Source organism: Acinonyx jubatus, chromosome E3 (assembly GCF_027475565.1).
Source record: "Acinonyx jubatus isolate Ajub_Pintada_27869175 chromosome E3, VMU_Ajub_asm_v1.0, whole genome shotgun sequence".
In the NCBI taxonomy this organism is placed as follows: domain Eukaryota; kingdom Metazoa; phylum Chordata; class Mammalia; order Carnivora; family Felidae; genus Acinonyx; species Acinonyx jubatus.
The window spans coordinates 14,621,582-14,636,774 of NC_069398.1; the positions used below are offsets into that span (position 1 = coordinate 14,621,582).

Genomic DNA, 15,193 nt, shown 5'->3' on the forward strand with positions numbered 1-15,193 from the left:
TAGGCAGATGCTGTTTCAATGAGGATAAAAGAACTCAGGTAATTGGTTTAATAACCAACAGAGCAGGGTCTTTCTCAGACAGCAAGAGGTGACTTGAGGACAGGAGCTGAGGACTTTTGCTCTCACAATATAAGATGTTCTAGCAGAGCTTAGCGATGGGAGTGAGTTGGGAAGGGCCACAGGATGTGGGTTTAGGCGGTTATAGTCAGCCCTCCAGACCCTCCAGATAAATGCTCCGGTATATTCTGCCAGTTGCAGGGACCTCCTTGAGGGAGGGGTTGCCTGAAAACACAGCCTGTGGGAGACTAATGGAGCAGGGGGCACAGTGTCCTAGGCAGGGACTAGTGAGCACAAAACCGTGGCTCCCAAGAAAAGAAGGGGACACTTGTGCCCTATTCGCTGTTAACTGTGATTCCATGTCTACCTGCGAGAGCAGGGGCCATCCCTTTAAGTAACCTGTCACCTTTCCCCGTTCGAATTAAACCCTGGCCTCCATGCCTAAGGAGGGGGTGGCCAGAGCCCAAATGCGAAAAGGTACAAAATTAATCCTTGCCTTTGGAGCTTCTAAAGGGCCAGTGGCCCAGTGACTTCAAGATGCTTTAAGGGATTCTTTGAGATGATTTCAATTCTGTGCAGCTCTTACTATGCGTGCTAATTTTAGAGCCCACCTCCTATGTAAGACGGGATGCTATCGTATATTGCATGTAATTTAAGGCTTGAGACTTCCTCTCTTCTCCAACATCACCAAGTCTTGTGCTCTGCTAAGTTAGATTCAACACTCCTAGCCCAGAAAGATCTAAAACTGGGTTTGGGGTGGGTTTTCTCAGTGTAACCGCACACCGGGCTTAGAACAGCCCTGTGTGAAAGGGACGGAACCGGACCTCGGCTCCTTCCCTGTTCGAAGAAGTCTCTTGATACATTTTGGGGTCAGAAGGACCTGGGCTCAGATCCCGGCTCTGTCACTTACCGTATTTGCCAAAGTAGGGTGCATATACCCCAGCGCAAAGTGGCCCTGGGTACAAAGGGTGACTTTGGCTGGTGCATAGATTTAAAGTTACATCACCCTTTTAATTAGCTTTAAGTTCTCCTGAATGCCTCAAGGGGAATGTTTCTGTTTGGTGTCAGCACACCTGTATCCTCTTTTTAACAGAAGAGTACCAGGCTTCCGTTTCTAAGCTTTGGCAAACACCCGTTTCTAAGTCACTGTTTTGCTTACGAGGTATTATAAGACAAATATTTAAACACACACACACACAAAATAGATGTTTTAGTAATGATTTCTTATAAGGTTAAGTTCCTCAAACCACCACCCCGGTTGGGAAACAACTCTGGCCGCCACTCTGGAAGGTTATTCGTGTTCTAATCTCGATCTCCCGGCAAGCGGTGGCTTGACTTCCTTGTGCGTCTTTATAGTTTTATCACTTGAGTCTTATCGTCTCTTAATACGGTAGTTTAATCTTTCCCATTTTTAGACACTGGCTGTGTCTTTTAAGCCTTTTAATACAGTGATTTCTCCCCTCCATCCCTTCTGTTTATCCGTTCCTTCATCTGCTGAAGATCCTGGGCTGTTTGACCCAGAGCGTTTTCACGGTCTGGATTTGCGGATTGCACAGGTGTGGGCCTCTTGCACAGTTTTCCTGTCTGATGTGTCTCCTGCAAATCGGTAGCCGGGCCTAGAGACTCGGGCAGAATCAGGTCCGATCCCTTTGGTAAGAACGTAGAAGGCGTGCTCTTTGGTTCAAAGGCACAGAACACCCCGTGTCTCTCTTTCTGTGATGTTGGCCGTCACTGATGCTCACTCAGCCCCTAGGCCCGTTAATGGCAGTACCCTAATTCTGTCATTTCTTTTTCATTTACTGGTAGGATATGCCTCTTTGAAGGCAGGCTGCCCCTCCTCACTTGCCTGGTTCCCCATGGCACAGCTCGTATAGGAAACGCTGGATAAACGCTTGATTCTTTCTTGTTACTGGACAGTTTGTCACAAATTGGTTCATGATTATGCTCCAAAGGTGACTAGTCAACACTTGCTTCTAAAATAAAACGTTTGCGTAAAAGAAGAGAGTCGATGTAAAGAAAAATATTACGCCAGCAACAGTTCACATCCTTGGCACAGTGGTGAAGAGAGTTCCAAAGCCTGAGTTTTAGGGAATTAGGTCCTTCAGGTACTCAAGAGGTAGCAGAGACAGGACCAGACTAGATTCTTAAACCTCTAAACTCCTCCACGCTGCATCTTCTCCTTTTCCCATCGTGGGTCCCCAGGTTTACCCACTGACATCAGTAGATCAAGAAGGGTCTCAGTCTGGTGAATAGACCAAGAAGAGATCCTGTTCTCAAGCAAGAGGTTGGACCAACTTAGAGCACCATTTTCAATTTCGGTTGAATGTATTGAGATTGGAGGTATTAGTCATGTGTGACAAACATTATTAACGTACAGTATCTTTATTAGTAAGGTACTGCTTTCAAAATGATAGTAGAGTGGATTTGAGGCAATTCTTTTCATACTGCACTGCCTCACTCGTATTTCAGTATGCTTTCTGGCATTAGACAGTAGGGCTGGGGTTTATCTGGAAATCATGTGGTGCCCTGGGTCCCCTCAAGGGGTGTCACATGTCAGGGAAGAGAGACGGTGCTGAGAACACAGTTCCGTGGGTTCGAGTCTTGTGTAGGGATAGAGGCCCATGTTGGCGGCCACCTCGCAGTCTCCTAATCCAGCAAGGCTGAGGGTGGAACAGACTGCCATCTTGTTGGTGCGGATCAAAGTAGCTACTCTCTCTAAGGGCCGCATGGTTTGGGGAAAATGTAACCATAAATGTTACAGTTGTGCTTGGCTTGAGGAGATGCCCTCACTGCCTTCGTGGCAGATAGTTTTTTTAAGCACATATACTTTGAGTTTACATAAATTAAATTCACTTCAAAGACATAATAATGCCTACTCACCTGAGGCAAAGGCTGACACTGTTAAACCACATGACAACCTTTGGATGGGTCCTGTCATCACCCCTCTAAGACGAGGGGACTGAGGCCACACAGCAAGTACATTTCAGGGCCAGGATTTGAACCCAGGCAGCCTGGCTCCACAGGGTTTTACACTTAACTGTGACACTGTTAGGTCTTTTTAAAAATTTTTTTTGTTAATGTTTATTCATTTTTGAGAGATAGAGAGAGAGAGACAGAGCATGAGCAGGGGAGGGGCAGAGAGAGAGGGAGACACAGAATCCGAAGCAGGCTCAGGCTCTGAGCTGTCAGCACAGAGCACATGGATGTGAAATCATGAACCGTGAGATCATGACTGAGCCAAAGTTGGACGCTTAACTGACTGAGCCACGCAGGCGCCCCCAATGTTCAGTCTTTTGAGGGTGCTGAGCATGGCTGCCTGGATTTCTAGGCCATGTGATGCCCCTGGGGTAGAGCCACCAGCAGCCATCCTGTCCGTAGGCTCTGGCAGGGGCCCGAGCCCCAACCCTTTGCTGGCTCACCTCTCCCCTGCTCAGTGAAGGCTCGTGGTGCTCCCCCATGTTTCTGTCTTGGGAATGGACCTGACTTTCCATCCGAGCATCTCCCACGTGTGGTCTTCCAAACACTTGGTTTCGCTTCACCAAAAAATCCATGCTACGGAAAGGGTTACCTGTCATCCCACTTTGCAGGAGAAAGGTTTGAGGACGTAGGATATTGGGGGTAGTTTTCCCCAGACACAGCACGGGCTCCCAGGCCCACTGAATGCAGAGCCAGGCTTTTGCTAGCACATTATGTTGAGTTGCAGCCCACATGGCCTTAACCGTGATGTTACAAACAACAAAACCCAGCAGCTGGCGTTGTGAGCACGTCAGCGTGGGCCGGCTGTGCGCTCCGCACTCTGCAGGTGCTCGCAGTGTATGTTCTGTGCGCCTCTCCTGGTAGACACCGGTACTGTCCCTGCTTTCTCCAGGAGGATGCTGAGATTCAGAGATGTTAAGTAACTCGTGCAGTCTCACACAGTAGGTTAATGGTGACACTGGGATTTGTTCTGCAAGAGTCCAGACCCCCAACCTTGCTATCCTGACCCAGGTTCCTTTGTCTAGTTTCTAAGTCACTTTCGCTCTCATGATTCCATCCAGTTTTCACCAGAACACTATAAGCAAGTGCTGTCCACATTTCGGTGGAAACCAACCCTCAGAGAGGCGAAATGTCTGGTTAGACAGCCGGGTTTCCTAAAGCCCCTTCAGGGGTTCCTTCCACTATGGAAGAGTCACCTGCTCACCCTACAAGGATACTGCAATGATTGGAAAGGTTTTATGGTGGGAGAGATTTTCAAATGTAGGGAGCACTGCATATATATGAGGCAAACCATCATCGGTTGCTTGTCTCAGGTGAGCAGGAAGGCGACACCCCCTTTTTGGAGAAGGCCCATAGAGGCAGTCATCTGGCTCACACTCACCTTCTGGAATTGCATCGCCCCTGACCCCTTGATTGGTGCTGCGGAGGAGGGGAGGCAGGCTGGGCTGCAGCAGGCAGTATCTCTAAAGCCAGCCTCCCTAGAAGTCAGACCATGCCTGCAGTATACAGAGGCTACTAATGCTTATTGATCCTGTCAGCAAATATTTATTTGTTGAAATAAATGTGTCAGGACCCAGCTGCATCCTTGTGAGGGCTCCATCAGTGGACAAAAGAGATAAAGTCCCCTGTTCCTGTGGAATTTATGTCCAAGGGGGGAGACAGATAACCAACAACAGTGCGACAGAACATTACGGGGGAAGAGATGGAGGGATTGGGTCGGAGGGATGCTATTTTTGATAGGATGATCAAAGAAAAGTCTTTCTGATAAGGGTGACGTTTGAGCAGAGACCAGAGCAAGTGAGGGAACGAGGCATGTGGTTATCTGGAAGCAAAGCGTTCTAGACAAGGAGGAAGAGTGAGTGTAAGAGCCCTAGGCGGGAATATACTCAGCGTGTTTGAGGAGCAGAGAGGAGGCCAGTGTAACCCGAGTGGATTGTCATTTTGTATTTTGTGACCCAGAATTCCTTTATGAATCAGCTACTTTGAAAAAATGACAAATCCAGTCTAACGTGCTGCAAATTTGATGTGTTTTTCTCGCTAGTGACTTAGAATTTTGAAAACGAAAGATCCTTAATAGAATTAAAAAAAAAAAATCCGAAGGTGGCCAAAATAGATAAAAGGGAAAAAGACACCCACCAATATGCAAAACAACTTTTGTCATTCTTAGAATGATGCAAATTTAAATTTAAAAAACTTATTTGGAAAAGCAAAGTTACATCAGAAGTATATTCTCAAAAAAAATGGATTAAAAAAATCTCTGAAAAATATGCATGGCACAACGTTAACTGAAAATGAAAGGTATTAAATTTTATTTAAGAGATTGTTCTAAACGTGTTAAAACTGCATATGCACACGGAAAAGAATCCAAAAAAGACACAGACAAATGAAAACCTTGATTTGATTTAGGGAGGGGTCCGTGGATAATTATCTTTGTTTTGAATTTATATTATTTCAGAAATGTCTATAATAAAACAATTTGAAAGTGTTGAATGTGCCACAAGATGGCCAAAGTTAATACCCAAGGAGATGTAAAAGCCATCAGAAAGAAGTTGAATTTTTAAAATTGCTCATTAGATGAACTGGGGTTTAGGCAAATTGTTCTAGAAGCACAGAGGGATAAGCATGAGCGCCTCAGCCACATAAGTCTGTGTGTGTGGTTATTGGCTGTGTGACCTCTAGAAAGTCACTTAACAGCTCTGAATATTGGTTTCATCATCTTTCAAGGGAGCGTAATAAGTGAGGATTTGAGACGATGATATACAATGTGCAGAATAAATAATAAATGGAGGCTACTTGCACTAATGGAGCTGAGTTTGAGGGGCGCCTTGCTGCATGGGCACAAAAGGATTATGTTTCCTCCGGTCCTTTTACAGTTTTTCTCAGGGACAATTGTCAGCCTGGCACATTCATGCAATTTCCCAACTGCCAGTGGGCACAGGCAGTTAAGTCTCCTTAGCAAAACATCTATTTTAAATGTTTTCTTTTCAATTGAACATATGCACTTCTTTTTTTTTTAAATAGAATTAGATTTTATGAGTCATTGAAGGACAGAAGTTACTTCCTCCCCAAATTTGCTGTCGTGGTCCAGCAAGAACTCAGTTGCAAGGCATGCTGGGATGGGCATCGCCCCAGAATGCACGCGGGGACAGGGAGAGGGGTGAGGATGGTTCTACTTGTAGACTTGGCCCCTGAGGTCATGTCCTTTGAGCACCGAGAACGTCCAAGGGGTCCTGGTAACTCAGGATCAGCTCAGAGTTGGCATGAGTGCCCAGGGGTATGGTTTGATAGAAGGGTGTTGCTGTAGGAACTCTGGCAGAGTCTCAGTAGGCAATAGTTGGGTTGCCAGAAACAGAAAACCTCCTCCTCCAAACTATTGCATTAAAAAGAGAGAGAGAGAGACAGAGAGAGACAGAGACAGAGACAGAATCTTATTGGAAGGAAACAACCCAAAGGCAAAGATATACTTGAGCCTCATGAAGAACCAGAACTTCAAAGCTTTCTAGAATAGATGTTTGTTTCTTTATCCTTGTTTTCTTTGTTTCTCCCTGATCATGGTAACAGCATAGCCTCTCTAACTCCTTGCAGGTTGCCTATCTGCCGAACTCCCTGATTCACACTCATGGGAAAGAGAATCTGATTGGTTCTAATTCGTACTCTTGGGAAACAGAATCTGATTGGCTCAGCATAGGTCAGAAGTTTTATTCCTGGCCCAGTCCACTGGTAGTTGGCCGCTACCAACTCAGTAGGAACCCTTAAGAAGGGGTTGGATCTATAGGGAAGGGACCACTGGTGCTCCTGTCAAGTGGGAGTCGCCATTTTGAGTGCAAGGAAACTAATGGGTTGGAGCCAGGCGTGACCTACCGCTGGTGGTACAAACACAACATCGAGTGCCTCCGAGGAGGGGAAGCTGGTGAGAGTTTTGCACGTGTTGGCGCTTTAGGCAACTGAAGCATCTGAGGATCCTGAGTGCAGGAGAGGACTCAGGAACGCAGCCCAGGCTTATAATGGTGGCCTTTGCATGTTCATTCAGTAATCAAAGGTCTATAGAAATCCAAGGAAGAGTAGAGATGGTCCTAGCCCTTGAGAGCTTTGCTCTCTGTGTGGAAGGGCAAGGCTTGGAAAGCTGGAAAGAAAGTTAGAGGAGCATCCATTGCTTGATTCTGAGAAGGATTCTAAGGCTGTAGAATACAGAGGGGAAAAAGTTGTGCGTGACACATGTCCATGACTACTTGAGGGAGGCACTGAATCTGCAAGGATGTGACATGCATCATCTCTATATCTCTGCAAAACCCTCTGAAGGAGAAGCTATCGTTACCCCTTTAGGAAGGCAGGGAGGGTTTAGTACCAGATGGAAGCCCTCAGAGTGTGCAAGCGGTGTAATTGAGACTTGAACCCAGGACTAGTGCATGCTACAGGTACGGCTCTCCACCATGGCACTGCACAGCTTCTCGAGACGAATACTTGCATCTGAGCAATAAAAGGAACGGCTTACGGACAGGATCGATTCACTGGCCAGCTTCGCAAACCATTAAAGATCATTCAATAGGCAAATGCTTACTGAAACTCACTTGAAAGCATGGCGCATGCTCTTGGAGTTGCCCACATTCTGGATCCTCTCTGTCTGTGGCATCTTCTTAAAAGTGTCAGGTGCCCCCCCCAGCAGTCACGTGGGCATCACATCACATCCCACTTTCAGCCGCCTTGGGGAAAGAATGACGATTTCTTTGAATTCTCTGCCATGCCCGCCCTCCCCCACCCCGATAAATTCGGCACATGCCTTGCAGTCATTCTTTTAAATCAAACTACCCTTACACTCCCGCTCCAGATGTGAGACATTCTGTCCAACCATTTTGCATGATGCGGTGTGACAGACAGACATTTAGTTTGATTTCCTCAGTGACTGAACACAAGCGAGAAAGGGGAAGGGAAATTTAAAATTACCTGAAGTCGTTTCATGCTCGGGGGACAAGGGCAGCGTGTTAATGAAGAATAACAACAATAACAATGACAGTTTTGGGGGAAACGCTTTGAAAGTTGAGCAGGCTGTCTAGATTGAAGAGGGAAGGGAGAGCTTGCCTTTCTGCGCTTTTAATTGGAGTCGACAGTGGAACACCCACGTAGAAACGTCCTGTAGCCAGCTGGAGCGAACTGGAGCTCAGGAGAAAGGGGATGGAAATATAAGTCAAGACTCATCAGCCCAGAGAGATGAGGGCTGAAGTCTTAAGCTGTGACAAGTCCTCGCTGGAAACTTGAACAATTCGGGGAGACTCAATACCCAACACCTTTCTGATTTTCACGAGTAGAGTACAGCGAAGAGGTCCTAATGGAGAACCCTGCACGAGACCAGAAGAAAGATCTTTCGAGGCCTTGAAATGATTTTATTGGAAGCGTGGGGAGCAAAGTCAGATCTCAGGGCATTATGTTGGTGGGGGGGATAATTATGTAAGAATCCGAGGCAGTGGGTGAGGACCACTTAGTTAGCTGACGCCCCCAGAGCTCCCTCTTCGTGCCTGTCACGCAATTCCTCTTATCACGTTTTATTTTAGATTCTGGCTCGAGTTGGTTGCATATCTGTTTTCACAAGACTCTGAATTCTCTGAGGGCAAGGCCCATATGCTATTCATCATTGTTTACCCCTTTAACACCTAATACATGACTTGCAAAAATAAATGCTCAAGGAACCGTTCTAAAATTCACCTCCCTGCTCAAGATTGGCTCGAGGTTGCCCCTGGCAGTGTTTTTCAAATTTGGATGTGCCTTACCTTGGAGTGCCAGATGAACTTGGTGGTACATGGACAAATTGCATTTGCTTTAAAAATAAGTCCGTTGAGGGACCGATAGAGCAAAAGCCAGACCAGATACAGCATAGAGTTGATAGACTCCAGATATGCATTTTTGTTTTTTTACAGAGACAATGAATTTCCACTTATGACTTTGGTATGAAGTTGTAAAATTGTTAAATAATGTGTCTAAGTAAAAAAAAGTGAAGTAAATTTTAATGGAAATATCTTTAAAATAAGTAAATTTTAGCAGATGAGGTGGGTAAATGTGGTAAAATCTTGGAGCTCGTGTGGGAGACAACCAAAGTTTGAAGTTGATGGCCTTATGCAATTTATCATAATCTGGTCCCAGCCTTGCCTCACTCCTTCGTCCTTTGTAACTCTATGCACTCCACTGTTCCCCTGAGCAATAATAGCCACAGAATCAGGGGCTTCAAGGGCTAGTTCTGTTTTCCAAAATACACATTAAAATAAACACAAAACTATGAAGGTAAAGCCTTATGCATCCATAGCCCACCTAAAATTATCTCCCTCCACATTTTGGGAAACAGTGCCGTTTAGAAATTTACCTGGTCTCCTCACGCATCTGGGGAATCCTTAACATCAGGCACCATGGATTATTCATAGCAGCCTCCCTGATAGTAAAATCATGCCCGGCCTAGGGCGGGCATCATTAAGTGTTCGTTCAGAAAACAGGGAAGGCAGGACGCCAGCCACACTGTTTCCTATATGAAGCACTGGTGTGCCCAAGGCAGACTCAGTACAGTTCAAAGATGATGGATCTCAGGATTTTCCCGCATACGGTTCATGGCAGAAGCAAACCACAAAACACGGCATTAGCTACAAGCAGAGCTCTCCCTGATGTTGGGATTCTAACTAATGAGTTTGGGGGGCAAGCTGAGTTCTTCCAAAGCTGTAAGCAAGCAAGTGAAATCTCTCCTTTACTTACTTTTCTCTCTGTGGCCAATGCCATCTGCTAGTTTTAAAAATAATTTTTAAAAGCAAGTGTTTTGGTTCCCTTCAACGTGCAGCAAAGACAGATGCTATTTTTAAGGCTTGTTTTCTATCAAAAAAAACCCCCAAAGAACCAGGGGCTGGGTGTCGGCGGTTCTGACTATCTCCACTCTGCCACTACCTTGTGGGTGACCTTTTTTTGCAAGCCTCATACGCCTTGGACACTGAGAGACAGAAGTGATAACTCTGCCTCCCTCTCTGCCTCTCAGTAAAGATGCTGAGGGGGTGAAGTAGTGTGAGAAAAGTCCCTTGACTTTGCAAAAATAATTGATCAACCTGTACTTTTGCCCTGTGACCTGTCAGCTTCTGTCTTGCTGTGTGGCTGGATCTCTAGGTCCTTTCTCGCCCCTCCTGGACTGGAAGCTCTTAGAAGGGAGGACACACGCACACATCCATACAATGTCTAGTCAGAGTCTTACACGGGTAGCAGCCTGATAAGGTTTGGAACCAATCTGCCTGGGGTTCAAATCCCGGCTCTGCCGCTGAACAGCTGAATCACCAACAATCAGCAAGTTACTTACCCTTTCTGGGCTTGAACGTTAACATCTTTAAAAGGGGAAGCATGGTAATACTGTCCTGTTGGATTGTTTAGAGAGATAAGTGAGACAAAATATGTAAAGACAGTTGGCTAAGTCACATAATAAATGCTCACAAGATGGCAGCTTTATTTTTTTTTTAATTTTTTTAATGTTTATTCATTTTTGAGAGAGAGTGTGTGCGAGTGGGGGAGGAGCAGAGAGAGCAGGGAGACACAAAACTCAAAGCAGGCTCCAGGCTCTGAGCTGTCAGCACAGAGCCTGACGCAGGGCTCGAACTCTTACACCATGAGATCATGACCTGAGCCAGAGTCAGATGCTCAACCGACTGAGCCACCCAGGTGCCCTGGCAGCTTTATTTTATAATAGTTATCATTCCAGTTATTAGACAGTACACATTGGACAAAGGCATCTATGACTGTTATGTAGAAAGTAATCTTCTGTGAGCCAAAAGATTTTGTTGATGGTGGCTGAAATATTTGTGATGAGGCCACCATCGTGTTAGAGCACTTCACATATGTCAGCTTAGTTCTCTGTGGGCTCCTCGTCTCACAGTCCTGCACTCCTTCTAGATATGCCCTCCAAGGCCACTCAAATTCAAAGAATTCGTTTCCCTCCATAGTCACATGTTAGTTAGTTATCTATTACAATACCTCAATACTTAATGGCTTAAAACCACAATAAACATTTATTATCTCGCCGTTTCTGGGGTCGGAACTCACGAGTGGCTAACTTGGGTGGTTCTAGTTTTGGGGTCTCACATGAAAAGTTGTAGGCAAGTGGTCAGCTGGGATTGCAGTCATCAGAAGGCTTGACTGGGGCTGGAGAGTTTATTCCCAAGGTGGTTCCTTCCCTTGGCTGGGGAGTTGGTGCTGGCCATTGGCAGGAGGCCTTGGTTCTTGGCCACATGCACCTTCCCATGTGCTGCTTGAGCATTCCCATGACGTGGTGGCCAACTTCCCCAAACAAAATGATCCAAGAGAGAGCAAAATGGAAGCTACAGTATCTTTTGTGACCTAGTCATGGAAGTCACACACTGTAATTTTTACAGTATTCTTTTTTTAATGTTTATTTAATTATTTTGAGAGAGAAAGAGAGAGAGAGAGAGAGAGAGAGAGAGAGAGAGAATCCCAAGCAAGCTTCATGCTGTCAGCACAGAGCCTGATGCGGGGCTTAATCTCACGAGCCGTGAGACCATGACTTGAACCAAAATCAAGAGCCGGACACTTAACCTACTGAGTCACCCAGGTGCCCCCATTTTTTACTCTGCTCTACCAGTTATGCAAGTCAGTCCTATTCCTTGTGGGAAGAGGCTACACAAGGACGTGAGGACCAGGGGGTGAAAATCACAGGGGGCCATCCTGGAGGCTGGTTACCACAGTTACCTGTTATCTGTAATATGATCCATGGATTTATTTTCCACTCTTCGTTACAATTAGCTTTTATCCTAAATAATAATATCCATTAAGTCACAATATTAATCTGCTAATTACATTTTCTAGTACAAACAAATAGAACTTTGCAGTTATTAATTTAAAAAAAATCATGTGCCCCCTTGGCCCAGTTGCATTCTTCCAGTGGTACAAATACTGCATTTGGGAAATAATGGGCCTGGCAAATAGGGGCTTGTCACAGAGTCCTGGGGGTTTTGATCATAAATCCCAGCTCTTCGCTGCTCTCCATCTGGAACCTGAGAAACACAGGATATTGATGTTGCCCTTTGCTCTCCTGTCCCAGGACCGCCTGTACTTTGTGATGGAGTATGTGAATGGGGGTGACCTCATGTACCACATCCAACAAGTTGGCCGGTTTAAGGAGCCTCATGCTGTGTAAGTACAAACTTGTGCTGTGCTTCTTTTCCTGTGGGATCCTTGCACGTTAGTTCCCTTGGATTTTTAGCTGAATAGGGATTGTTAACATCTTGAACCGCTTCATGATAAATGTATGGCCAGGGGAAAAAGGTGTTCTGCTTGATATGGGATCCTTTTCTTTTTTGTTTTCCTGATACCAGCTAAGAACCTAAAGCTTGAGAACTACAGTTCTTTCTTTATCGCTGATGTTTTGCCCCAGACTCCTAAGGGAAAGGCCCCCTAGATGCCTCGGGGGATATCCTTGTAGGTTTTGTTTATTCATTTGTCAGTGTTTGTTGAGAGCTTAGTATGTGCCTGGGCCCAGAGTTTGTAGAAACTTGCTCAAGGTCACAGAGCTGGTGTGAGACAGATCCACATTCTGACCCAGATTTTTGTCCTACACCTCCCTCTCTCCCTCTCTCCCTCCCTCTCTCTCTCTCTCTCTCTCTCTCTCTCTCTCTCTCACACACACACACACACACACACACACACACACACACACACTCAGATGCCCTTATTCCCGGGGGATGAGGAATCAAGTTGCATTGTGGCTGTGCCCTGTGGCTCCTGGGTGGGGAGACTGATTCAGGTTTTTGGAACTGTGTTTCCCCTGCTGAGTCCATTCTGTCCCTGTCAGTTCCAAGGCAGCCAGAATCTTCTTTTGAGAACACAGATCTCATCGTGTTCCTCCCCTGCTGTTGGTAAACAGGGACAGCAAGTTGTGGGATGACCAGAGTTAGCCTCTCCTGAGGGGTTTGCTAAAATCTTATTGTCCCTCTGGAAAGCCCCTGAGGGCTCAATCTAGGGCTCTATCTGGTCACTCCCAAGGCTTGCTGGCTCCTGTTCAGTTCAGCTCTGCCCCCTCTCTTCCCACCTGCTGAGGTTGCGAGCACTGTATTCTGGTAGGGTTTGCATTCTTGAGCTTCTAGATCTAGTCATAATTCCCATAGGACCAGAGGGTTGGCTCTTCTTTTGCTTCTAATGCCTAACTGAGCACGGACCCTATGCTCATTATCACAGAAAACAAATTGTCAGAACGCTTAACATAGTTCCCTAAAGCCCTGCCTAACCCTGTGGTATAACTGGACTTTCTGGTTCTCTCAAAATCTCTTTTCTTCTCAGCCTTTGCTAAGTGCTTACTTTAGGGGTACCTGGATGGCTTAGTCTGACTCTTGGTTTCGGGTTCAGGTCATGATCTCACGGGCTCGTGGGATTGAGCCCCGCATTGGAATCTGCTCCGACAGCCTGGAGCCTACTTGGGACTCTCTTTCCCTCTCTTTCTGCTTCTCCCCACCTCACTCTCAAAATAAATAAATAAACTTAAAAAAAAAAAGAGCTTACGCTTTAGACAGATGTCATGCCATTCATTAGTGATATCACTTAAGTTATTTTCTGTCACTAAGCCTCTGTTTCCTCATGTCAGGAAGAGGGAGGTAAAAGTAGGGCCTACCTCACAGAACTGTTATTAGAATTTAATCAGATAATAACCTGAGATGGTGGCAGGTAGACAGTAAGCCTTCAACAGTTTAGCTGTTAGTATTCAGATACTCGATTTGTCGTAGACAGAAATTGTCATTCTCCATCCAGTCCGTCCTCTCCCAGGGCCTCCTCCCCGCTGAGCAAGTGCTGAACCTCTGATTTGTCCTTAAGACAGCCTCCCGGCTCTCTAAACTCTGTCCACACATCTACACTCCCAGACGTCGTTTTAGGAGACATGTGGCTGACCATCCATGGTGAGATGTTAATGCCCTACGCCTGGTTCAATATCGTATGGAATTCTGAGGGTTTGCCAGGCATACGATGTCCTGGAATCTCTCCATCGCTTTTTTTTTTTTTCTAATTTCAGATTTTACGCTGCAGAAATTGCCATCGGTCTGTTCTTCTTACAGAGCAAGGGCATCATTTACCGGTAAGTGAGCACTGCTACCCTTTCCATCCTTGCGGCTCCCTCAGCTCCTTCCCTCCCTGCCTCTTTCTTTAACTGCTTTTAAAATTAGAATCCATGGTGGGGGAGGAATCCTCCAGTCCTGACTTGGGCATGTGTTCTGCCAGGCAGCATCGCCCACTGCCCTGGCAAAGTTTGGGCAGCTCTCGATGGTGATGGGAAGATCTCTATGGACTCCACCACCAGTGATGGTTCAGAGCCTCAGATGTGAGACCATTCGCTTTAAGAAGGGGAGGCTCACCGGTGGGGGCCTGGCACTTCCTTCTCTTGTCTTTGGACCCCCAATCTGGGGGAGCAAGCCGAGAATCTCAGCTGGCGGGATATGATGGATCCTATTATTATGAAACACTTTTTTTTTTTTTTTTGCTATGTAACTACAATTTAAAAATGAATCTCTGAAATGCTTGCCCTGAAAGACAGGATTAAGTTCAGGACTTGGCATTTGCCCGTTTTTGGAGGAGCAAGTGTATGATCATGGCTGTGTGAGTCATACCGTTTTATATTTCACTCACGGCAGACTACTGAGCCTGAGGCTGCTATTGGTCAGTGAGTCCAGTGTGTACAATTCTCCTGATGCCACATGGATGCAAGTGGCATAGGCAGTGCAGGCTTGGGCTGGCTGGTTATGCAAGAGAGGCTGGCAGGGGCACGGGGCTTCCAAAGGGCACTTGGCATGGGTGAGAGTCTATCGAAAAGATCGTGAAGAGCCATGAAACTCCATGTCATTCATTTATTTGACATACACTTATTAAAAGCCTACTATGTGCTGGACACTCTTCTAGATGGTGTGGATGCAGCAGGGAAGGAAACAGGCAAAACCGCCTGCCTTTGTAGAGCTTCTGTCGTAGTGGTTGGAGACAGATCCATAAATCCCAGAGATACGGTGTGTCAGGTTGCGATAAGTGCTGTAGAGAAAAGTCAAGCAGGGTGGGGGCTGGTGTGTGCCACGTGGTGAGCAGGGTGCCTGTCATTCTGTGGAGAGCATGGGATCGGGCTCTGGAGGGTTAGGGTGACCTGAATGTCCTGGGCATCGCG

At 46.2% G+C, this 15,193-nt stretch overlaps 1 protein-coding gene across 2 annotated transcripts in view; it reads left to right on the top strand.

The window, feature by feature from the left end:
* PRKCB (protein kinase C beta) overlaps nt 1-15,193 on the top strand; it is a 330,402-nt gene that overhangs the window by 272,028 nt on the left and 43,181 nt on the right. For both annotated transcript variants that reach the window (XM_027043015.2, XM_027043014.2), the window contains exons 11-12: nt 12,101-12,192; nt 14,060-14,122. In XM_027043015.2, coding sequence (XP_026898816.1) covers nt 12,101-12,192; nt 14,060-14,122 — 155 coding nt within the window. The remainder of the gene's footprint in view (nt 1-12,100; nt 12,193-14,059; nt 14,123-15,193) is intronic.